The following is a 26,053-nucleotide window of genomic DNA, read 5'->3' on the forward strand; positions in this document are numbered from 1 at the left end:
CTCAGTGCACACACTGTAGGGCAAATTACCACCTCCATTAGGTTTCTGTAACTGTCCTCAAGTGGCACACAGAGCCAGGCTTTTATGCCAGCTGGCATAAATGTAGGCTGACCTTTGTTGCATGGTTCAGCACCAAGCCAGGATGAGGCATTGTGCTGGAGGTTTTTCACCTGCTTGCTGACAGGAGGGAACAAGGACACCCAAGTCCACTCCAAGCACAAGAGGACAGCCTTCTCTTGTAAGCACATGCTGCTTTTCATTCTCCTCGGTTTTCAGTTCTGAAGTCCTAACACCACAATGTAACAACCATATATACACATAGCATATATGTACAAGCACATGTAGACAAGCATATCTACTCATCACTTCTCCTTACCCACACAACTCTTCAGACAGTCATGCCTATCTATTCTTCTAGCTTGTCTCCCCAGATGAACCATGCAGCCTCACTTTCCTTGTGATATCTCTCCATCCACTTTTTACCCAGTTTCTTTTCTCAAGCAATCATGGCTCTTCTGCCAAGCTCACAGACAAAACCAGTCCCTCTTCTCCTCCTCCTGCCTGCTCAACTTCACTGTTCCCCTGCAGACATCCATCTTATTCACGCATCCTCCTGCATTCCCCTCACATTCCCTCAGCCTCTGCCATCCCTACTTTCAAGACCACCTTCTTGCTCAGTTGTTCCCAAACCTTTATTTCCCAGCTTCATCCTCAGAGAAGTAAAATGCACTTGTACCTTAGTATAGCTGTACTGCAGAAGAGCAAACTTTTGGTCAGGAGATAATATAACTGTGGTCGCCTTGTATTCATCCTGTCAACAAAGGGCAAAAAGAACACATAAAGCACTGATTCCAAAGAAATGCGCAGAGCAAAATATTAAATTCAATACCCTTCCCAGCATCTGCATATATTATATGGAAGTCAACATACTAATGTTGTATTCGCCAAGATTACTGAGGATGTTCCAGTGCCAGCATCGATACGTAGGACGTCCCCATTAGCTGTTTTGTGAAGATACTGATTTCCTAGAAGAACAAGAGCATTGCTAATAAACAGTAAGTACAATGCTAATCAGTTACTTCTCTTTTCCCCTTATGTTTTTAAGTAGGAAATAAAATTTTTAAATCTGCTTAATGTTGCGTTTCCCACTTCCATAATGGAAGAACGCTTATAGCACAAGAATGTTCACAAAAATTAGTCCTGGGGTTCACAGTCCCTGCCTTTTGGCAGTTCCGTGGGGCACTAGGCATATTCCAAAGGAAAAGTGCCCTGTATCCTCCTGTTCCCTGATAGCCTCATGCACAGGAAGCTGATACACTTCAGAGTATAACATTCTTCTACAAAAAAAGATAGAAGTATGCTCTTTTAGCAGTAGGAGAATATAGCTTGCCATGATTGTGAACATGTATCTAAGGGGAAGAAAAAAATCACAACTCGTCGAACTACACACCTTTGTATAATGGTACCAATAAATAATTTAACTTTTTTTCAGGATACAGTAGTTGTCTCAGCATGAAGATATGTTTTTACTGAAGGTAGTACACCTTCCTGACATTCATGCTGTACATACAAGTGAATTACCTGAAATCCACTGCAAATTATGTGTTCTGTACTTATAGTCATTGTTTAAGTAATTCTGTAGAGTATATGTTCTTCGTGAATCAGGCTCAGAGGTATTTTCTGAAAGAAGAGACAGAAGAGAGATTTTGATGTTGCTGCAAATTGTTCCATGCCAGCTTCTTAAACCTGATTAATAAAATAAGGTGGGTTTTTTGTTGCCAGTTATTGATGTGTTTTAGCTAACCACCTCTAAAGTACTAGCAGTAAGAAGGCACTAAAACTTTACTGCAAGATAAATGGATCAAGCATAAAATAACGGAATATTGGTGAGATCACTCAACAACCTTATGTAAGAATTACAGATGCCTTTTCTCTGCTGGTATTTTACTTTAAGGTACACAAGAGCTGTTATCTTTTGAGCTAATGAAAATACCTTTTTGACAGTGACAAAAATAAACAGAAGACCTCTGTCCCTCATCTCAGGAAACAGAGACTTGTATCCTCAAAAACCAAAAAGGAGTGATCTTGGTGCCTTTCCGCACGGTGCTCACTCTGGGAACTTCGCTGCAGAACCCTGACTGCTACTATTTGCGTTAGACATCACTTGTGGGGTGGATCATGCAAAGGAGGGATGTACATGCTCATGTTTGAGAGTGGTGGACAGGCAAGGCTGTCCAGATGAATGAAATGTGGCATCCATGTGAGCAGATGCACAGACCTTGAAAGATACCCTAAAATTAAAGCGGTTGCTGTACTTTATCACATATACCATAACACTGCTGTTCCTGTTCATCAACTCTTCAATCGTGAATCATCTGATTATAATTAAACTCAAATTTCAGAAATGTCTCAAATAAAAAAGTCTCAGGAGCAGTAAAATTTTCAGGGAAGGCCTAATTAAAAAAAAAAAAAATCACAAATGCTTACTGAGAAGCTTATGATGAAACAGCTGGTTAAATATTTATCCCTCTCTTGATGTGTTTTTTCACCAAGGTATCTTAATGTTTACTGCAATGTTACTATTTTGACTGTAAAATTAAAGCCAAGCAACTGGCTTACTATGAAAAGACTAAGCGAAACTTTGAACCCAGTTAAGCTAACGAGTTTGGTCACCAGCTCTAGTGTAGCTTGTGCACTGCAGCCAGTAAGAAAGAAATATTTTTCCTAGAAGTTGACTGCAGTGCACAAGCTACTCTTTCCAAAGTCTGAAAGGTTCAAATAATAGTAATTTAAAAAAAAAAAAGAAAAACAGTTTGTGAGTCTTTGTGATCTTTTGCCTCTGAAAACAAAGACTACAATTTTTAAATTCAAGTGTGCAATTCTCTCCCTGCTTGCTCCCCTTTCTTTTAAATATTCGTTTTTATTTTTTAAATGGAAACCTAAAAACTACCCCCATACAAATCTACACAGTCCAGAAGCAAAACAATTTTTATTTAAACTGGCTAATTTTTTTTTTAACTACCAGTACAAATCAAAAGACTTAGGATAAAAACACTCAAGTATAGATGTGGTGACTGATCAGCCAAGATAATAATCTGCCCCTATCAATTCTGAGAGTCCCAGTCTTTGAGATACTTTTGAACAGACAGCCTGTTCTTTCATTACGCTAAAGAAGAAAGAGTGCAATGTCTTTGGGAACACACACAGAGAAAAGCACCTCCCAGTAATTTTTGCAGGTTATCTTTCTGCAGGTTAAATACATGTGACATCTGGAACATGAAGATATTTATATTAGATATCACAGTTTAACTTTCATTTCCAAACAATAAGCACACTGCATATATACAGCACAGCCTGTACAACCATTGCCGCACTAAAAGTCAAGAACCATAACAAACAACAATTTTAGTCTAAGATGCTCAGCAAAGGTTAAAAAAATTACTAGCTCAATACCATCTGAAATTTGACTGCTCTAAAAAATTAATAGTCTAGATTTCTTGCTCACGAAGTTTCTGTGAGAATATTAATTTCTCAGGTTAATTATTCTATATTAACTGAATATTTAATGTGATGAATTACAAACAAGTGTGCATTTGATATTCATGCACAGTTGTCTAGTTGGGAATATCACTTCTCTCCTTCCTACTTGAGTGTCATTTTTGATTAGAGTGGCTTCAAAAAGCAACAAAATTCTCTCTTGCAAAAGGAGGAGCGATTTAAGACAGGTGGCTGGTGAACAGGTTTAGGGATTTTTCCAAACTGATGAATGTTTTTCCCCCTGGTGACACACATATTTTGCTGAAGTCTCCTTACTAAAAATCAGGCCACTATTAAGATTTTTTGGCTTGTGTATAAAATTAAAATTTCATTTTCTGTCAACACCTTCCACATAGTAACTGAATAGGAAAACATAAGCCAAGCTGTAACGGTATAATTGTAAAGGTTCTAGTTGAAGTATTTTCTTAAATTTGTGAGATAGGCCACTACCAGTATATTCTTACTTATCCACATTTTGCCACCGACCAAAGATACTGAACATACATTGAATTCTGCATTTTGGTTCTTCTTGTTCAGATTCCATTTGGAAAAAAGTGTCAAACAGGTTTATTTTGACAAAATAAAGTAGTTGTTGACATTCAAGAGCATTTTATTGGCTTTGAAGATTGGATACAGGTCAATGTATGTTCATATTTCAGCAAAACAGCTTCTTTCACTCTTAGGTTCCTCAGAGAGGCTGTGAAGGCTGAATTTTCTTGCTATTTTTCTTTTTTGACTATTCCAGATATAGACTTATTTTTCTAAATTCCAAATGACTAGCTCTTCATCTCTACCCTGTTCTCACCCCAGGAGCACATACATGTCTTAATGATATACTGGAAATATTTACATCATAATACCCTTGTTACAACAGAAAAAACTTAAGTCTGGGAAGAAGGGTCTTAACCTTTTATATAAGCAGTACTTGTATGAAGTTGATAAACAGTTTTGTTTCAATTTTGGAATATTTTTTTTTATTGTATGTCACCCTTTCCCCTTCCTTAAGGGAAAAAATGAGTTGGTTGCTGTAGGTGTAAGGTGTAAAGTAAACAAGAAGTTAATTACTGTGTAAGGTTTATCACATGACACATCACCATACCAAAATCTAAAGTTGTTGACAAATTACTTTTGGTATATGTATTGTTTATTCCCCAGTGTCAAGGCACATTTTGCTGATTTCCATATGTAATAAAAAAGAGCAAGAAATTATGTAACCAACTTAAAAAGAGATGGAAAACTGTAAAACCAGTAATAATGTAAGCTTTGCTGCATGTTCACCACTACCAAGAGAGACTGGAATAACCACAATATTATCTGTATATCAATAATCATTGTTTTCACTCCCTGCACAATGCCTGAACCACTGGGATGAAATAAAGACTTGACTACTATTACAATGACTTTTATCAGAACAGACTTTGATTTCACTTAGTCACAGTCAGGTGAGCTTCTGCTCCTCCTCCTCCCCCCCACTGCCCCTCATTTTTGCCACCTTTCATTTTGTACTCGGCCAGCACCTGTGCTGTCCCAGGAGGCATCCTCAGCTGACTTGCATGCCCTGAGGTCACTCATAAAACCCATATAATCAAACTGTCAGTGATTAAGTGCTCTAACCTATAAAGGGGTAATTATAAGTGTACCACCTGTACCCTCTCAGCTACCAGAAAACATTTGTTTAGTACACTTCAGTCAAAAATTCAAAAGCACCCTGCAGTTCCTGCACTATAACTGTCACAGTTGTTATTCAGATGTTACTGCTGGCCTGATTTGGGAAACGACAGGAATTCAAGTTTTTGAACTGGGACTGTCCTCTCCATCTCAGTCCTTATTTTATCCAGAGGGACCTAGTGAACTACCTTGGTGTGCTAGGTAATTTCCCCTGCATTAATTTGCACCAACAGTAGAAAACCTGACACACTGCCCTACTCATTTACAAGCAAAATGACACAAGCCAAGGCTGACAGCATGATGATATTCTGTTTGTCATCCAACAGAACTGTTACTTTAAAGTAAAATCTATTTACTTTATACTCAGTGACTGATTCTAAATTGCGGCCACTTCTACAACAAAAGGATTCCTATGCTACAATTTATGAAAGAAGAAAACCCGTTTCATTTTCAGTAAGACACAGCGCTGGCATTAAGCTAGACCAGCACCAATTCTTCAGCGGAGTTTAGGCCTGCGTACTGAATTCTTTCACTAGGTGTTATGTCTGCACAAGTGCATCTGATAAGCTATTAAGACTCCTTCTCTTGCTCTTCCCAACTTCCGAAACTAAGAATATTTTCTGACACCTCAAAACTCTGCTTTTTTGAGATAAATGACAAAAGCTGCCCAAAAATAACAGAACAGAGAGTCAGCATCCACTGATGCAAGTGTTAGCCCAGAAGATACGTAATTCAGATATCTGGACTTCAAAAATCTAGTTTTTAATGACTGTGAAATTGATAATGACAAAGCTGAATTGCAAAAAAGTTTAATGTATATTATGCCTTATGAACACTAGTGACACAAGCTTTGTCCCTTTAACTGACATACAAAAAACCCACCAGAACTTTCTGTGCACACAAGCAACTGCTGTGTTCATTTCTTAATACACGCCAAGATCAACATACATGTCTTCACACTTCTTGGGGTGCACCTCACAAACAGAAGGCCACCAAAGGTCTAGTCTAGAAAACACTTTGTTTCCTCAGTTTGCAGTGCTGAATTCTACATATCACAACTGCTCAGCTGTTAATCGTAAGAACACAGAAAGAGAGATTAACTTGCAGCTCTGTCCTACCAGCTGGAAGCAATGCATTGCTTGATGAGGATTTAATGCTGTTTCACATTAACATCCAGAGCTATAAGGACAACCTGGAAAGTACAAACCGATCAGAGTCCAAAAATGCATTCCAAATCTTTTCCTACTTTACTGACCTCTGTAGCTGTGCTGCATATATAATTTCACTCAATAACGTTAACAAAAGTTGTGCAAACAAAGCAAATTAGAGGCAATATAATCTTATCTCTTCAATACGCCCTAGAAAATTGACTAACTGGCATTTTACTGCTGGTTCTACAGCCTTCATTCGCAATCAGAAAGGAAAATGCTGAAAAACAGTAATGCTTATAACTAGTATTTTCTCAGCTCACGCGGGCCTCAAGGAACTTTTCAACTCCCCCTTCCCGCCCCCGCGCCCCTCACCCTCTCAGGTGAAACACCTTCTTGACAACGTACCTCCCAGCTTCCCAGCGCCCAGGGGCTCCAGCTCTACCAACCCAATTCCCTAAAAGCACAAACTTTCAGCAAAACTTTCCCGTCGCGGCTGCGGGTCCCCTGAGCCCGGCACGCACCACCGCCGCCGCCCTCGCCTCACGGTCCCCGCCGCGGACTTACCGCCGGTGAGCAGAGCCAGGGGCACGGCGATGACCGTGACGACGACGGCGACCCCCAGGATGCCCAGCAGCCACTTCAGGAAGGCCTGCAAGGAGAAGTCCCGTCAGGCGGCAGCCGCGGCCGCGCAGGGCCCGCGCGCGCCGCCGCCCACCCTCTCCCCAACCCACCTTCATGGCGCGGAGCGGCGGGGGCGGCGGAGCGGCAGGGCTGGCGGAGCCGTGTGGCGGGCGGGGCCGGGCGGGGCGCGGCCGCTGCTCGGGGCGCAGGAGGCGGGCGGAGCGAACCTGCCGGCGTGGGGTTCTGCAACGCCGGCGCTGCCCGCGGGGCTTTCCCTGAGAGCGGCGGGGCGGGCCGGGGGCGGCTGCCGCTTGCAGAACGCGAGCAGCGCCAGGCACCGGCTGTTTGTGCGAGGGCTCGGTTTTCCTGTTGGCTTCGCAGCTTCGCGGTTGTGGTTTTTTTGAGCTGGGGTTTCTCCTTCAGTTCAAACGCTTGTAGCGCGGCGGCACGGCTGTACGTTAGCGAGGAGGGACCTTTGAGACCGAAAGGATTTCTGTAGGAAATCAGATAACGGGGACACAGAGAACCCAGCAGTGAAACGCTTGCAAACACTAATGGCAAAGCTCCTAGTGCTTTGGTAACACCAGCATTTCTTGTAAAGTTTCTGCTCTTTGAACTTCTTTCTCTGCCAATGAAGTCATGATAGACTGATAAAATTGCAGGAAGGGCTTATATTTATTTATTTGGCACTGGCTCTTGGCTTAAGAGAGAGAGGGGTGTGTAAGTCCGCAACGTGGAATTTTAAATTAAGACCAGAAAATTGAAGTATAGATGAAAGTTTAAAATTTAGCTCTGAAGATGACCTGGTTTATCACATCATACAATTCCATTCCCAAGGAGAATTTTGAGTATGTGTTGAGATAGTAGGACTAATTGGTGGAAAAGACTGAGAATAACCTGTAAATCAAAACTGTAAAGCATTTGATTGTTTAAAAAGCTGAGCATCACCAAGTAGTCAGAAAGCCGTGGGAGTTTCTGGAATTATGTAAGAGAAGAATTCTAACCTCAAAAAAGTAATTATTGAGTGGTGTATTATTGTGCTTTTGGTTTGGTCCATCTTAGATTTTTTTCCCCTTCTTTTTGCTGAACAGTAGCAGTTATCAGAGGAGATTTAGGTATTTTACAACTTGAGGAATGGAAGAGAAAAAGTATGTGACCCACTAAAGCAAGAGGAAGAGACTCGAAGCCGAGGAAGGTAGCAAATGTTCTTAGCCTTGCCTTCAAGAAGTCTGGCTCTGTCTTGGAGTCGGCTGGCATTGGCTCTATCGGACATAGGGGAAGCTTCTAGCAGCTTCACACAGAAGCCACCCCCAAAGCCCCCTGCTACCAAAACCTTGCCACGCAAACCCAATACAACAATAAAATTTGATGAACAGCTGTGGCTTCTCGTACTGTATGCTGAACACAAAATTCTTCATAAAGAAGTTGTATGATTAAGAAGAGTTACTTAGTAGGAAGAACCAAAACACAGTTTTCAACCTGAAGGTTGGCTTTCCCAAACACTTGGTGGGCCTGCTACATGTGATGTCTCCTTCAGACTTCTAGCCTCAGTGAAGCTCAAGACTTTGCTGTAAGTCTGTTTATATATTTGAGGCTTTCCTCCAGAAATATTTGGAGAAGTCAGACAGGAAAAATGGAAAGTATAAACCCTCTGCAGAACAAAAAAAATATTATTGTTTGTGACTAAAAAGTATACAGTCTACTTTACAGGTGCAATAATGTGTTCTGGATGTCTCAGTGTGTGGCTATGGGAGACAAAATATGTGCTGGAGAAAGTTTTATACTGATTCAGTGGCTCACTTCAAACATGCTGTGAGAAAGAGAAGCCAAAACTGCTATTAGCACTGAGGATTGTTCAAGTTCTACTTGACTAAGTGTGTCTATTGATACCAAATATATTAAAAATGTCTGGGTTTTTCAGAAATATTTTTTTGTTTGTTTCTTTGCATTTGGAGGCTGAAATATCATAAGGACAGTTTTGTAATTCATCATTACACCGATTCTGTTTGAGAGCATTGTGAAGAGAGTGTTAACTGTAAATCAGGAAAGCAAATAAGAAAAAACCCTGTTTTCTGTGGTTATGTCATTGGGAAAACTGTTTGAATGTGGCTAGTAGCAGCTGTCATTCAGTTCTTTCAAGGTTATGTATTTTTCTTTATAAAATTGATTTCCTGGCAACTGAAGATTCTTGCCACATGTCCTTGGAGCACAGCTGAGTGGTTAGAGTATCTCAGGTTTCTGTTAATTTTCTTTGTATTAATTCCAATTAGTTGTCTTGTTTTGCTTCAGTATGCTTATTTTTCCAGATACTTAGTAAATAGGGTGGAAGAGGAAGGATGCTGCACACCTGGCATGTAAAATACAGTTAATAAAGGACATAATATTGGGAACGCTTTTTAATATAAGGCCACCTGGAAGTTCTAGCCAGCATATCACAGAATCATTAAGGTTGGAAAAGATCAACCATCATCAAGTCCAACCATCAACCCAATACCACCATGCCCACTAAACCATGTCCTGAAGTGCCACGTCTACACATTTTTTTGAACACTTCTAGTGATGGTGACTCCACCATCTCCCTGGGCAGCCTGTTCCAATGTTTGACCACTCTCTCAGTAAAGAAATTTTTCCTAATATCTAGCCTAAAACTCCTCTGGTGCAGCTTGAGGCCATTTCCTCTCGTCCTATTGCTGGTTACTTGGGAGAAGAGACCAACACCCATCTTGCCACAACCCCCTTTCAGGTAGTTGTAGAGAGCGATAAGGTCTCCTCTCAGCCTTCTCTTCTCCAGACTAAACAACCCCAGATGCCTCAGCCGCTCCTCATAAGACATGTGCAGATACATAGAGGACTCTAGATACACAGGTGAGTTCACGGAATATGCAATTGTAGAAGATACACATACACAATACAGTCAAAACATCTGGGCCAGTGGTACTATTTTCATACAACTTAAAGAAGTCATAAGGTTCAGTTTTCTAGTAGAGTGAAGAAGTCAGTGTGAAGTGAATGAAAGCAAAAAAAAAAAAAATTAAGTTTATGCACCGTAAACTGCATCTATGATACATTCACAATGTATTTCAAGTAAGATGGGACCCATACCCAAACTCTTCTGTAGACTTAAAAGTCACATCAGGTGCAGAGGGGCATCACAACAGTGCCATTTTTTGTAGCGTGCCACTCAAGACCCCTCATACACACCTTGGCATGTGATTTTAATAAGCTATACACCGTTTGGGTCCTTGACTGGAAGGAAGATTAATGTTTCTGAGAGTGGATGAGGGTGTAGCCCTGCAGGTAATGCTGAAACATGCTGCTGAGCATGATTCCTTTAAGCAGTCCCACTTCCCTTCCTTTATTTGCCAAGAGCAAACTGAAGCCCCCTCATACAAGCAGCAGCACCACAGGCAATGCAATCGATATAACTGACAGCTGTTGCTTCATTGCCTGAAGACTTTGAAAACCATCTATAACTTAAAAAGAATCTTCAGGCCATTGTGTTCCTAAATTTCTCTACCAATGTACCACTCACAGCATGTAAGACATAGAATTATCTCTTCCCCTTACTAGAGTACAAAATTAAGATTAAAATATAAATAGCAGTTCTCTCTTGGCTTGAATGCTGCAGCTATTCTGCCCTCTCTCAGCCTGCAGACATAGGTAGCTATTGTCTAGTAAAGACACATTTTAAAGAAGTGACTGCTACTTATTTCTTCCCATATTTGTACCATTCACTGAATTTAATCTAGAATGAATAAGAAGTACCCAGCACATACCTCACTTTTGATCCCATATGGACTTGCTCTGTGATTTCAGGATATATAAGTCCTAGTCCTGTTCAGCTAAAACATGTTAGGAGCTTCTGGAACATGCTCAACTTCATCTCACTTCTGAAGAAAGGGTGTCTTTTGATTCATGCTCTAGATTGGGACTTAGAAAATTAGAGGTTAAATATTTTTGCTGTGTACCAGACAAGCTGCATAACTTTGAGAAAATAATTTATACCTCTGTGTTCCTAAAGGCATGTAATTTGTAGAAATGTGGGAAAACAGTATTTTCATAGTTGACAAAGCCATCATCAGGAGGTGCTCAAATACACTGGTGACACACACCACAGGAAAATGGATTTGTAACTCAGGAATCCAGAGCACTAAATATACTGGACATAGTGGAATAAAGCATTTTAAAGACAATTGCTTAGTCTATAGAACTAGAAGAGTTAACTGTTTGTACTGTTTCAGCCTGGAACATATGGATCCTGCTGTGTGTAACTGAATCTCTTTCAGTTCCAGAAGCACTTGGAACCAAATCACTGTGTATAAGTGTGATTAAATAAACAACAAATATATATACATTCCTTTCCCCCCCTTTTTTTAATCTCCAGTGGTATTTTGGATGCTATGATTTTTTTTTCAGTGCAAGGTTCTATTGAGTTTTAATTGTTTGAAGTTGGGATGTTAGAAGAGCTTTCTGTTGCTGCTAAGAAGCTGTTCTAGATACCAAGTTGGGTATGATCAGTCCTGATCTGAAATGATAGAATATTCATTTCTGTAGCACTTCAGGATGACAAACTAATCTTATTTTTCCAGAATTTCTAGACCATCAGTGAAAGTTTCAGATGCCTTTAAAAAACAAATGAGACACAAAACAATACTAGTTATGCCTAGCAAAAGTTATAGGTGCTAATTCTGATTCAACAACACTCCTGCTTCACATCAACTTCTACTAGATACTTGCTAAGCCCATTGGCTTTCTCTTAAACCACTTGCCCTTTAGGACATATTAATGTAGATACCTGGCATATTGCTATTATAGCAAGGGAAGGAAAGGGGCTCTGAGTAGTCATCAGAAGTAAGGGGTGCATAACAGCATCTGTGGCTATTTGAGAGTTGCAGCTACTACTACACCTATAAAACCATGCCCTCGCCTGCTGAGTATGATAGTTTGGATTACTAGAAATATGGAGACCTGCAAGCAAAACGATCTGTCACCATAATGGAGAAGGCATAGGTTACTGAAATGACAGTTGTTACAGTACAATGTTGCTAAATGCAAGACATGATGGACAAAGCGGTTCCCAAAGGAAGAAAAGAATACAACACAGATTAGAGTGACTCCAGGGCCATTTGAGTTGGCTTTACTTGGCAATCTTATAAAATTTGAAGAAATTATGTGGCAGTTCCTACTACTAATGGAGTGTCTTGCACTTAGTATTTTTCAAAGCTGTCCTCCTACTTTTGCTGAGAAACCGGAATCCTAATGAAGAATACTTGTCTGTTCAGTCATGTTTCTCCCTCTAGCTCCATCTTACATGACTTCTTTTTCAAATAAAGATAACTGAAAGTTCACACAGCTCTTTTCTGAGAATCATTATGGAGAAAATGTGACAAAACAAAATGTTGAATTTGTTTTATCATTCAAACAAACCACTTCCAAGATCTCAGTGATGCTAAAATATTAGAATAAAATGAAATGGAGTGCAAAGAGACACAAGGGATTTACACATGAAAAGTCAACAGAAAAGAAGCTTGAAAAAATTTATTTAAGGCTATCATTTAATGTCCTTAAAGCTTAGCCTTTTTATAACAAAGGTTTTAAGAGGGATATTCACTTCTCAGGCATTTGTAACTGCCAGCTCCGTACAAATGTAATTTGTGATTGAATCATTTACTCAGTAATGTAATTGGTGATTGAATCATTTGTGTGTAGAAGTCAACTTTTTAGAAAAATAATTTTATCATTAAATATAAATGGAGTTACTGCAGTCCTAATAAATGGAAAATATGAAGATATGGAACTTCCGTAGTCTTAAAGCTTTTAAGGTAGCCATCCCTTAGACAATAGGTTTTCCATATATAAACCTTTGGCAACACTAAACTATAGTACAATTATTTCCTGGCATGCAAGGTGACATAGCTTTGTTACACCCAATGTAAATGACAGAATACAGATTTCAGAATCTCTTAATAACTGGCAGTTGATGCAATGAAGATCTTCATTTATCCCATTTTTATTCTGCATTTTTACTAGTATTCTCCCAGAAGGTCCCTGGAAAAAAAAGAAGCAGCAATTAGGACATATTATACATCTCCCAAGATTTATGAAATATGTGTGGAACATCTTTTTTCTGTTTAAGAGTTAGCAGATGTTAGTTCCACAGACCCTTCAATGTCTCTAATAACAGACTGAACACAATTATTCCTAAAGGAAGAGCTTTTGAATAGTTTCTAATAGATTAATTTTCTAAATTGTTTGTTTCAATACTGAACTACAAAAAACACAAAAATATTAAAATGTTAATAAAACTGTATTTTAACCACAGCTTCTAATTTTTTTGGAGACAATATTGGTTGTTTCAGATTTCCAAGATCAACTAGTCATTCAGACTAAACATAATGAATTTTTACAGAGTGGACACTGAACATTCTAAAAAAATCTGGCCACTCACATGTGCCTTGAGTTGGCATTTTATTTTTTTTTAAACTCTTTGTTAATGTTAACAAATAATTCTTTAAATATTAACCTGTTCACAGAGCTCAGATAGGAAATGTTGCTTTGCCAACAGCATTTGCCTATATACAGGCAAATTAAAACGGAGTTATTAAATAGTTAGCCATCAGGAACTCAGATTACAGTACCCTATTTCCTAATGACAAGTGGAAAGTTTTATTTTTCGATAACTTAATATGACCTTACTTCTGATAACATTCAGTGGCAAAACTCGCCTCCAGTTAAATAGGAAACTATTAAATAGTTCACCACTGATGCAAAATACAAATTATGTTTGGAATGAGTTCTGTTTGGTGTCTTATCCTTGTTCAGCACAGTCTGTATCAAAGTTTGTAACACAGTTGTAGATATGTCAATAGTTAAGAGAAAAATTAGCAGCATTTTCCCTACATGTGACAAATACATTTAAAACCCCAGTATATTAAGAATAGCACAGTCAAAATTCAGGCACCTTTGGGTAACTTTTGTGTTAATCAGCCATTTTAGGAACTCTTTGGCAGCCATGTCGTCAAGGACTTTGTTGATATCGCTCGTGAAAGTGCCATCTGCATGTCTTCGGCCCATTTCTTCGGCCACAAGAGCTTTTTCTGGGAAACTTCAAAGGGAAGAATTATCAATCAATTTGCAGATCAAAATAAACAAACCATTTACAAGGGCCTCATTACAGGATTCTAATACACTACACATTTCCTGTGATTTTAAGGAGTTAAGGATTGAGCCTGATGTTACGGCTCAATATAGCATGATGTCTATCAGAACATCTTTTAAGGCATTATTTTCACAACAGAATAAAGCAGGGAAGTCTCCCTTTACTAGATGAGGACTGTTCCCTCAGGTGAGACTAAATGCCTCTCTAGCATTTTTGAAAAAGCCATACATGTCAAAACATACCTTAGCCTGCAATGTCTGTGCCAAGTAGATTAGGCATCAATAAAACTTACAGTAGATTTACTAAGAAACATTATTTAAGAAAAATCATTAGTAAAACATTACAGTAAAATTTTCATACATTTTTTCTGTTTTAATGGGGCTTAAGTCCTAGTTATATACTTACAATTATATTGCATAAGTATTTAGATATTAAAAGCAGCAACTTTTTTGGGGGGTTAAAATAACTCAATTACAACACCTGTAAAAAATCTATGTGCTTGTTTGCTATACAATAGATATTATATTTGGAATCAGATCCTTATTCTTGCTCTATCCTTTTTTGACCACTGGAAAACCATTATGCAAGAGTCTGATTTAGAAAACTTTCCTCTCTTGTTTCATCCCATCAAATATAGGAAGATTTTAATGGGTTCCATTAAGGTGGGCTGATAATGAGGCACACTGTGCTCTGGGACCAATGACAGGCAGACTGGTTCTTATCATGCAATAATTTCAGGGAAGGCTATATACAAGTTTGACCACAAATAATACTAAATATTGGAAAGCAGAAGGATGGTCTACATTTAATTGTCCATCTAGGTTTCTAAGTTCAGTTCATCACAGCTAGGCTGTACTTCTGTCTTACAGATACTGAAATAGCCTATTTCTGCTCGTGAAAATAAAACATGACAGAAAACCAACTGCAAATCTGAACATAAATATGAAGTGGCACCAGCCTTTCTCTTCTCTACATAGCTGACCTAATTTATTTAACTCTGTTTTTTCAGGAAATCATCATTATTTACAAAATTTACTTTTACCTATTTAGTATTCCTTGACTACAACACACAATCTTGTCTTACAGATTATATTTTTTTATTATTATTTATTATTTTTATATAGTGCGAGAGACTTACATAGTACTTTACAGCTGGTAGAATATATATAATCAGAGGATGAACTGAAATCCCTGCCCCGAAGAGCTTACAGTCTAAAGGCACAAATAAGTATAGAACAGTTAGAAGGTGGGGAGTGGCATGTGCATGGTGTAGCTCCAAACCATGTAGAGTTGGAAATACATGAGAGGGAAGATGCCTGCAGGAGATTGAAGGTAATGCCATTCTAAGTGTAAGACTATCATGAAAAAAGATATAAAATCATGAGTGTGTATATGAAGTGAATAGGCTCGAGAAATCTGTAATGAGTATGTAGAGAACAAGATATTAATGAAAGAAATCAGAGGCATAGGTAGGTCAAAACTGTGGAGCACTGCATCCAGGAAACCATGAACCATAGTAAAAGAAGTAGAGGTCTCTTAAAAAGGAAATAAGTTAGAGTTGTAGGAAATGGTGGTTATTTTGGCAGCAGCAACTTGGGGAGAATTTGTGGAGCATGGGAAGAGGAAAAGAAGTCATCAGTTACTGCTGAGAATGATCAGCAGCACATGGAGTACAGTTGATGACATTGGTAAAACTTTACTGCAGAGGAAAAGATTGACTGTGAAAGGGAAAACCAGAGGAAGTAATTTGACACTGACTTGAATCATCTTAATGATAGTTAAGGAGACTGTAAGCAATGTTATGTGAAGGGGGAAAGGTGGTAGTTGGAAGGAGGTGTGGTTTAGTCATAGATCTGTTGACCTTAAGTGTAACTTGACCTTTTAGAGTGTAACAGTATACCGAACAGGTTTGTTTTAATATGTATTTGAACTTAATAATGTAAAGTGGTAGTCTAACACCCACAAGATATCTTCTATTGCAAAAGAAAAACCATGAAATACAGCAAGAATGATCAAAAACACATCAAGGTTTCATCAGACTTGATTTCTAACCCCAAAAGCAAGGCAAAATTTAATAATAGGAATGGATGGATTCTTACTCTCTTCTTCCTCGTCCATTCACTAACCAAGCAATGAACTCTTTGGCAGCTTGACCTTCCAAATAAGAGGTGATATCACTGGTATAGGTGCCTTCAGCATGTCTCTCGTATTCAGCATGACGCTTGGAGATCGCATTGCTGAAAGAAGAGTGATACTATAGGAGCAGACTGCATAAGGACTTAATTTTTTTTTAATCTTTATTGATTTATATTTCCTACCCACCACTAGCATTTCTTACTAGGGAGAGGGTTTTTTTTCTTCTCAAATTACTCTTGAGTTTTCTTTTCTTGATACCTTTCAGTTCTGTGCTATGCAATACAGTTTTGTGCAGAGACACCTGAACTTGTTCTGAGCAAATCAAATCAGGTGCTGAAAGCTGTATTGGAATGGTGTTCTGCTAGATCAATTAACTATGATCAACAAACTATATTGTATTATAGAGATATTCTTTTTGTTACCTGTTGTGTTAGCCTAAAAATTTCCATTAAGCCACTCCTCTTACCTTCATCTTCATTATTTCTTAGCCAAACTTTTCAGACTTAATTCCTTTCAAATTTACATTTTGAATTGTTTTGTGAACAACCTTTTAATTGTCATTCTGACCAAGTGATAATCTTGGAAAAATTTCAGGCCTAATCACCTCCAGCTTAATAAAGACAATTGCCTTCTCCCTCCCTACACATCATTGTGCTTCTTTCTCTGAGATAGCACAAGAGCACGTCACGCTGGCCTGTAGGAAGGCAAGCTGCACTGAGAAGTAGACATATTATGGAATATTTTCCACAGATAAGTTCCCTAGCATTTCTATTTCATAATTTGCTGAAATTTTAGCATTTCTATTTCAGAATTTCCACCAAATTTTCAGGCCCTCTAGCTCTTCCTATTATTTTTTGTCTTCTTGGGATTTCACCATTCCTCCCAATTTAGTACCATTGCACTTTTCATCAGCATGCTAACTAGAGTTGCTTGGAACATTTTTAATGAAACGTTAATTTTGTTGAGATATACTGTTTCATTGAAGCTGAAACATTATTACAGATTTGTTACTGATATCAGCAGTGTTTTGAATGGAAGGATCTTTGTGATCCGTGCTATCCTCTTTAGAATTTCTGACAAAAGGAAGACTTAGTACAGGTATTGCAACCTGTTTTGCAAAAACACTTACTGGATTTTTATTTTATTTGTTTCAAATTTCTGGTCTCCCCAACCCTCTCCCAAAAACATTGTCAAGAAACAAAATTCTGGCCTCCAGCAGGTCTTGTGTTCTCCTTTCCTGTAATGAGTTGTTTATGTAACATGGGACTGAGCACTTGGGGCTGAGCATTGTATCATGTTTTATCCGCTCCCTGCAAATTGGTGCCTGGCCATTTTCCTTTCATCAGTCTTCTCACTGGTTTTCTTTTCCTCATCATAATTTTTTTGTTTATTTGTTTCAGCCTTTTTCTATACCAAGTTTTCCTTTTTATCTTATTCTCTGCTCTCCTTTATTGCTTGAAATGTCCTTTCCTGACATCTCTTCTCATCCTGTTGCATTCCTTGAAGCCACTGCACATAGCTATAGAACACAGGCACAGGAATAAATAACATAGAGACATTTCATCTTTCCTCTGTAAAAAGCAGGTGCAAGATAATGTCTTTTGATAGGTATTTCTTGGATTATAGTAACATTATAAAGCATACTAGTTGTTTTCCTTCTTGTTTAACAGAAAATAAGCTCAAACTGATTTTGAGTAACAAGTTGTGGCAACTAGAATACCTTGAGAGCTGGTCCGGGAATTTGTCATTTTCTTTGTCCTCCTGTCCTTGTTGGCTGTAGTGGAATTCCACAATCATTAGATCATTATTACCAGTACATTGCAGAGTATGCATAAGCTGATAAGATTTTATTGGTTATTATTTAAATATTATGATTAACAACCATGACTGATAGATGAGTATTATAAATAATTTGAGATTTATGAATTTAAATTAATACAATATCTAGAAATCATTACTTTATACTTTAAAAAACTTCCACAGGCATTTGAAAGCATTGATATCATAGATCTTTGGATTCTGTGGACTGATCTTTTCTAGAACACAGGGCATAGACTTACATGCTTTTATGTTATTCTTGCTGGTAGCTTGGTAGCTTTTGTTTAATCAAAGTATATTTTCAAAAAACATACTCATGTTTTTAACAGTATACCTGTGATACTGGGAAAGTATCCAGTGGTCAGCAAAACTTAAACCTTAGCTCCCTTTTCACAAATGAAACTTCAGGATTAGAGTATCCATAGATAGGACTAAGTTTTATTAAGGCCTAATGGCCCAGACCTTTACATTTTATTTACATATCTTATTCTTATTGAACTTATTTCATTCACTGAAACAATCTGTCCCAAAGAGGCTGAGATAGTATTTTTAGATGGCATATCAGGTAACATACTGATACTACACTTGATTTATCCAAATCCTTTTGACTGATTTTACACATATTCCCCATTCTATATAAGATTTCCTTATGTACTTTACTTATTTGTGGATTATACATGGTCTGTGATGGGAAGCTGAAATCAAGAAACTGAATTCAGCTAGATTTTTGGCTGTTGGAGATCTATATGGAGACCTATAGCAACGTGACAAATGTGGACATCTATAGCAATGTGACAAAAGTGCTTACCCATTTCTTTTAGTGCTCATTAACCATTGCACAAAGTCCTGAGCTCGTCTAGTGTCCAAGTACTTGCTGTAATCACTGGTGAATGTGCCTTGTGAGTGACGTTTCACTTCATTCATCTGTCTAGAGTCATCTAATGGTTCAGACTGGGAAGCTTTGAATGATCTGTGAAAAGTTTTGAACTTGTTAATTGGCAATGGTTATAGTACATTCTGCATTGACTTTGCTTTTAAAAATACTATTTTATACTCTCGCAAAGTGAAAGCAAGTGGCATATTGATCACTAGCTGGCTAGTAAAATGAATCAACATAGCAGATTGGATACTGCACAATTACAAGGTCTTCTTGGATAACTCAGTCAGCTATTGTTTGTAATTCCAAAAACTTGTGTGCTATACTTTGCAATAGTAAAAACTTTTGCCAGTTCCAATGGTAGATCAAGTAATGTGTCATGGTATATAAAAAACTGTCTTCAAGTCATAGTATGTTTTGCTTCAAACTAAAACAAAACTTCGAAAACAAAGCTCAGGCCAAGTGTTTCTGGAAGTTTGATCTAAAGAATTTACCTTGATTTCTCCTCTGTATCCTGAAGAGGATTTTGCCAGCTGCTTTGAACTATCATTAAAAGGAGCCCAGCAACAAAATAAACACTTTTCATTTTCATTGCCTGTGAAAACAGAAATAAGGCAGCAAAGAAAAATGTAATCATCTTTACATACGTCTGAATCAATTACATCGAAAAGAGACATCTTTAATGCTGATCTAAATGTGAAAGTATTGAGACCCTGTGAGGATGGGGTCCATGTCCAGTGGCTGGAGACTGTAGTGCCTTGGGTAGGCATTCAAAAGACATAGTCTCTGTACTAGTCTTTAGGCTCTAGTCTCTATTCTAGAATGCAAGGTGAGCTGAAAGCAACTGAATCCTTATTTTCTTTTGTAATATGAGGATAGAGGTCTGTATCTCCTTTGCTCTGTGTTCTGCTGATGGTAAGCATTAGATCTGTTTCTATAATATTGTTTTATTGTAAAACTAGAGTATTAGTGTGACTTTTTTTTTTCCTAGCTCATTCACTAGAGAAAAAACAAAGCAAAACTTTGTCAAGAATACTGTCACATTAGCAGCTCCCCATTCTTTCCTTCTGGCTCTCCACCCTCCTTTTAAAAGAACTTTTTTTAAAATAACAGATATTGCAGCAGTAGGCCTCTGGACTTAATAACTTATTAATAGGTGTGACTCCTTAGAAAAAAAAAAAAACACCAAACCACACACTGGCTTGTCTTCAATTCATGATATGATATATCAAGTTTTGCTTGATGCACTATTGACATAATACTTTATTTCAGCTTACGGGCTTCCGTTATGGGGCTATATGGGATGTACAACATATGAGGTATATAATTCATATTAATGGTAGAAAAACAAAGCAGAAAATATTGTATCCCAGATGTAATTCTTACTGTTACAGGTCATTGTATTGGCTTCAACCATGTAACAGAAATGGCCATATTATTATGTGCATCTTCATCACATGCACTGTAATAACTTGACCAGTCTCAGTGACTTCAGTGTGAGATTATTGAATGTAAACTGGAGTGTTACAGTCTGTACAAATGCTTTGGTGATCCATATCCAAGCTGTGATTCCCTTACTTGCATTAGTGACTGGTTTACTCATGCAAGTAGTGCAGTAATAACTTTTAGTGAATAGTTACCAATGGGAATAGGGCATTCTCTAATCTCCTAATTATGTGTACAATTTTCATTATTTAATGTAGTATTATTAGTCTGTTGACACATGATCCCCTGCAGGACAAACTCTGTTGAACAAAAAAACTGTTCGTTTGAGACTCACAAAACCCAAAATGGACTATGAGCAGCTAATAGCTAATAGATTCAAAAGTGCTTTGCATGAACAGGAAATGAGAGGAAATCTACTTTAGAAAATCAACTAGTATATATTGTTTATTTGTAGTTATTTTGGATCACTTAAATTTATGGAATGAATGTATCAAAAAGGAAATTAATTTAAAATTTGGTTAGGTACTTTTGACCTTGACAAAGAAATTGAATATGCCATTCATTCAACGGCTAAATGCACATTCATTGAATAGTAAATGCTCATTAATTCTAACTTTAAAATCAGTATGGATCACAATATTAATCTGCTGTGAAACAACAAATGTTGCAATGAGGTCACGTCAGCAAAATGTCCCTGGAAATAATTTCATCATGTACTTGGACTGATACTTGTGTATCTGAAAGAGCCCTTCTGCCATCCATGACACTTCCCTATGGAAGTTTATGTTACAGTCTGAAAAACAAAGGGAGACAGGAAAGATGAGTGCATTGAAGTAAAGTGATAGGTGGCAAAGTAAGACCCAGCCAAAAAACACCCTCCCCACTAAATGTAATCTCTGCTGAACTCCTTCGGCTTCACTGGATGAGTTATTTATTGAAATTCAATAATTTATAAAATAAGGCAGTCCGAGTGAAAATGTATCTATTCTCTATTGTAATACCGTGTCACAACAGGCTGAATTTAAATATACTATGGCTTGGAGGAAGCCATAAGAAAGTTATGAAGGAATGATGTGTAGAGAAGGTGCAGATTACTTTGTCTTGAGATTTAGAGTTGGCTCTGAACTCAGCAGCGCAAATGGGGAGAGCTATATGAACATCTCTGAAAAAGTAAACTGCATCAAAAACCTTACTGCTGTAGGACTCAACTCTGCTCCAGCAGTCTGCCCAGCTTCAGAGCAGGTTTTTTATGAAATCTGTTTCTTCCATCTATTATAAAATAACTTATAGTTAGAGATGCAAAGCTTGACTGTTGGCAGGCATTTTTGTTATGGTTAGGAATAATGTATTGCTTTCAGTACTTTGAGAGGCTTAATTTTTAAAAGAATCTTAATGGATAATATAAATATTTACTAGAATACCTCAGTGTCAGCATCAAAATATTTAAGGCAATCAAAATCTTAATCAAGTCTTAATCAAAACCAGGAAAATAAATTGATGAATATAGGATTTTCTGGTGGATTGTTAAGCAATGGAGTCAATTTCCCTCTCTCCACCAGAAGCTACTGCCAACGTTGCTCATTTTTTCATCAGTGTGTATGGACACTCTTTTCTGCCTTCTGTAATGTGCTGATATATGAGCTTTGATTCCTACACTTGCACGTATCTTCCTATATGTGCAACATATATCGTAGTGGTCATGTAGTCAGTCCTATTATGACCCTAACTATAGTATTGAACTCTCTTTTCACCATTTCATCTGGAGCTGTAATTTGGTGGTGCAACACTGACATCCAATGTTTATCCCAAAGAATGCATAGTTTCACATTTCATAGGCTTCCAAAAATGGAACAAAAGCTCTGCCTATTCTTTGGGAGATGACTCTGCTGTGGTCACAAATATGGTTTGATTGTAATGTAGTGACCATCATGCTAGCTGATATGGCTGTGAATGAGTTAACTTAGACACCAAATAAAGTCTGGCTATTGCACCATACCTGAGTACATTTGCCCTGCTTAATGGTGTGCTAGCAGTTTGGTATACTTTTACTTAACCTGAATAACTAAAGAAAAATAGTTTACAGCTGCCTGTAAATTTGTTAAACCATGATACAGATTAGACATAAACCTAAGTCACTGAGGTGGAATGAAAGAAATGGTCTAGTCATTAATCCAGCCTCCTTATAGTAATACTAGACACCAAAAGCTATTCTTTTATATAAAAATTATAAAAAAAAAATTCAAAGCCCATTGCAGTCAGTATACAGATTTTTGGTGATTTCAATATATCTTGGATCTAACTCTTATGCCTTAGTCCTATAGAAATTTCAGGTGAGAACAAGTCCCACTGGCTACTTTACGCCTTAAGAATATGTTTAAAATTAAATGCATGTTTAGCTTCTTTCTAAATTTTTCAGAATCAAAATCTGGGGAGATTTCTAAAAAAAAAAAGATGTATAAATGCAGTTTTAAAAAATTAATACTGTTTTCAAGTAAGAGAATCCATATTAATGAAATAAGCATTTTCAAAAGCTATTAAACTTCTGTCAAATATGTTCTTTTAAAAATTTAGAATTAGTTTTGTTTGTTCAATGTTTAGGACTTGCTATTTGGAATCCAAACCAGCAACAGGAGTTTTTGACAAGTTAAAGAAGCTACAGTTTTTAAAGAAGTTGTTATTTTATTCTTGGGAACAGAAACATGTTTTGTAAAGAAAAAGAGATGATCACCAAAATAATATTTGTTTACTTTATTCCTGCTAATCCTGCTAATAAATTAATTTCCTGATCAGAAGAAAGGTTTTATTTGCTCTAAGTTATTTAGGTCACCAGTAGATACTGCTAAAAACCATGCAATCTTATTGTCAAGGTGCAGGAAAACTAAGGCTAATCTTACCCAGAGAATTTTTGTTTCTATGTATATTAGACTAATAGAAACATTTTAATTTCTTTCTGATTGGAGATCAGAAACTTAACACATCTCCATTTGAACCACCAGAAAGTATGTAACAAATATGTCTCTCTAATCTTGATCAGAAACTTATTTGAATATTATTTCTGTGATCATCCTGATTTTGCTAGTTTTTCCAATATATATTACTGCAGATATCTTTTGTACCTATGTGCAATTTTAACTAGCTTAATTTAATTGAATTTTGAAAAAAGAATCTTTCAAAAAAGATTTGTATATATTTCCAGTTTAAAAATACAAATTATGGAGTTACAGTAGTAAAAAAGGGAATATTTTCATATGAAAATAGATGAATGAATAAAACAGATTTCTATTGACATGAAACTGTTTGCAAATAGCAATTATTTGTGATTATAAATAAATTACTTTTTTCAGGTAGATGTACTTTAAATCTACTTTACTTAACATGCTATAAAGCCTTGTGGGAAGTTCTGTAAAATATAATGATTCTAGTCTAAACAAAATCCATAGTAGGATGGAAGACTAAATTAAATTTTATACAACAATCACAATAACTATTGAAAGGCTTTAATTTTTACTTTTGTGATATAAAATTTCCATTTCAGACCTTACAGTGATATGAAAATAATTGCTTGAGACAAACTAATCTAAAAGTAGGGCAGTGGAGTGGCAATCTGTAGGGCGATGGAGTGACAGTCTCTCCTGGAGAGTTTTAAATCGGTGTCTATATAAACCCACTCAATTTGTTTGCATTCTGCTAATTTAATCCCCACTGATTCCTATTTAGGCAGTATCTATAAGGAGTAAATATTTTTAAACTCATGTTCATTAAATATCTCTAGAGAAGATACTAAAGGAGATAAAAATAGAAAAATCAATAATTATTTATCTCACATTTAAATTCTTACTACAATGCATGTCTTTCATGTTCTCATGGTTAATCTTCCTTCTTTCAATTGCTCCTGCAACCCAAACAGTTGATTGCCCTTTTTCAGATCATTCTCTGTTGAACTAATTCAATACATTAGAAGATGTAAATGATGATGTCATTAACTCCAAACATCAATAGGTATAACCACAGAAGAAACCACCAATTTGCTGAAAGATCCTGCACCTCTATTGCAAACCTTGGACAATACAATTCAGATAATGCACTCGGCTTTCTCAAACAAATTGTACTGGTAGTTCATATAGATCTTACCTTTTTATACTTTGAAGTGATATGTAGCAGTTGCAGAAAGAGCTGCTAGAGAGAGCTCTTCAGGAACTATGGCGAGCCTTGAGGATCCCGAGATCTGCCTAGCTGCCTCTTTTGCAGACTTATATATAAACTGTTCAGCTCTAGTAAGCATTACGAGAGTGCATCATTGCTGACAGTTTCCTTATTCAACTTTAAAAAAAAGTCATCATATTTGCTATTCATTTCATTTGATAATTTTACAAGCAATTTCACACATTCATTCTGCTTACTTTATGACATCAATGCTAACATGGATTTGCAACAGGAGTGAGGTAGCAATGTCCAAAGAAGTAAATATCAAACAGAAGGGCATTAGGATGACAAACAGTGGGCTAAAGGTGCCTCGGATTAAGGCAGCAATAGCAATTTCTCCAAATTCTGATTTGCCACATTTAACATTTAGAATCCCTGTCCTGTTGACATCAATAGCATCAACTTCACCTATCAATTTTAAATCAAGGTTTATAAATTTAATATGCTTTAACAATAACCAACACAACTCCCCCAAAGCCCTTGAATGATTCTTCAAGTAATCTCGTGCCAATAGAATGCACGTGAAGAGATGTGAAGTACTGCAGTGATGGCGACCCACTATGCAAAGCCTAGCACAGGACAAATTTAACAAAAAGATTTGATTACCCTTAGATGTGAAAGGCCAACTTTGTAAATTCTACTGTATGAAAATTAATTAGAAATTGAGTTTCACACTGTGGCCTACAGTGTGATAAATGGCTTATGCAAGATAACCCTTTAGCTCATGTCTCTATTCCCTTCGAGGAAAAAACAGTCCAAAGAACAAAACAGATTTGAGCTTTTGTATCTGTGTGTGTTCTATGCAACTACTGTCAAGGTCCTAAACCATTCAGTAATAGGGGTAATTTCCTAGCTGTGGTGGGGCAACATTGCCAGAGAAGACTATGTTCAGCCATTTGGTGGCCACAGGTAGGAGAGATTGTAACAAAGCTTGTCAGTGACCCTGGCAGCTGAAATAACTGTGCCAGCCAGGAATATGAGTCTTTTATCCTGTCTTATGAAGCAAGAAGTACAAACTTGCGTATGTATTTATCGAACTTGGCTTTTCAGATTTTTTTGTTTGAAATGACCAGAATTACCATCTTCATATACCAACTTTCCCTAGGCAAACAACTGTGTAACGTCTAATACATGGTGCCAAGGGAGCCAAAATATGCCTGGAAACAACCACATACCCAAAATCTACTTACACTGAGATGCCGATTTCACTGAGCTACTTTGTCATCTTTATCTCAGAATTATTTTTCGATCTACTTTCTACTTAAACTTTATGAGCATTATATAGGGGATGCAAAACCACAGTTTAAATTTACGTCCAGCACTAAGTACTAGAAGGCACTGTCTCTCCATGAAGTTGGTCAGCTTTGTGGCTCCCGCGGGAGAAGGCCGGCTGCCCAGCCCTGCAGTACCCCGACAGGACAGCAGGTGGTGATCAAC

General features: G+C 37.4%; 2 protein-coding genes across 2 annotated transcripts in view; both read right to left on the reverse strand.

The window, feature by feature from the left end:
* The window catches only part of LOC309406149 (dipeptidyl peptidase 4-like), a gene marked incomplete at both ends in the record, with an annotated part of 36,915 nt that extends 29,822 nt beyond the window's left edge, over positions 1–7,093 (reverse strand). The window contains 5 exons of the mRNA XM_082001188.1: positions 737–811; positions 931–1,025; positions 1,582–1,680; positions 6,921–7,005; positions 7,088–7,093. Coding sequence (XP_081857314.1) covers positions 737–811; positions 931–1,025; positions 1,582–1,680; positions 6,921–7,005; positions 7,088–7,093 — 360 coding nt within the window. The remainder of the gene's footprint in view (positions 1–736; positions 812–930; positions 1,026–1,581; positions 1,681–6,920; positions 7,006–7,087) is intronic.
* A 9,138-nt stretch (positions 7,094–16,231) lies between these two features.
* On the reverse strand, positions 16,232–19,559 carry GCG (glucagon; the record flags this gene model as incomplete). Its single annotated transcript, XM_082001862.1, has 4 exons — positions 16,232–16,373; positions 17,993–18,046; positions 18,899–19,060; positions 19,462–19,559. 4 exons carry the CDS (start codon positions 19,557–19,559, stop codon positions 16,232–16,234), a joined length of 456 nt encoding a protein of 151 aa, XP_081857988.1.
* Positions 19,560–26,053: the final 6,494 nt, after the last annotated feature.

The sequence above is a fragment of the Phaethon aethereus genome (genome assembly GCF_964289735.1).
Source record: "Phaethon aethereus genome assembly, chromosome: 6".
Lineage (NCBI taxonomy): Eukaryota > Metazoa > Chordata > Aves > Phaethontiformes > Phaethontidae > Phaethon > Phaethon aethereus.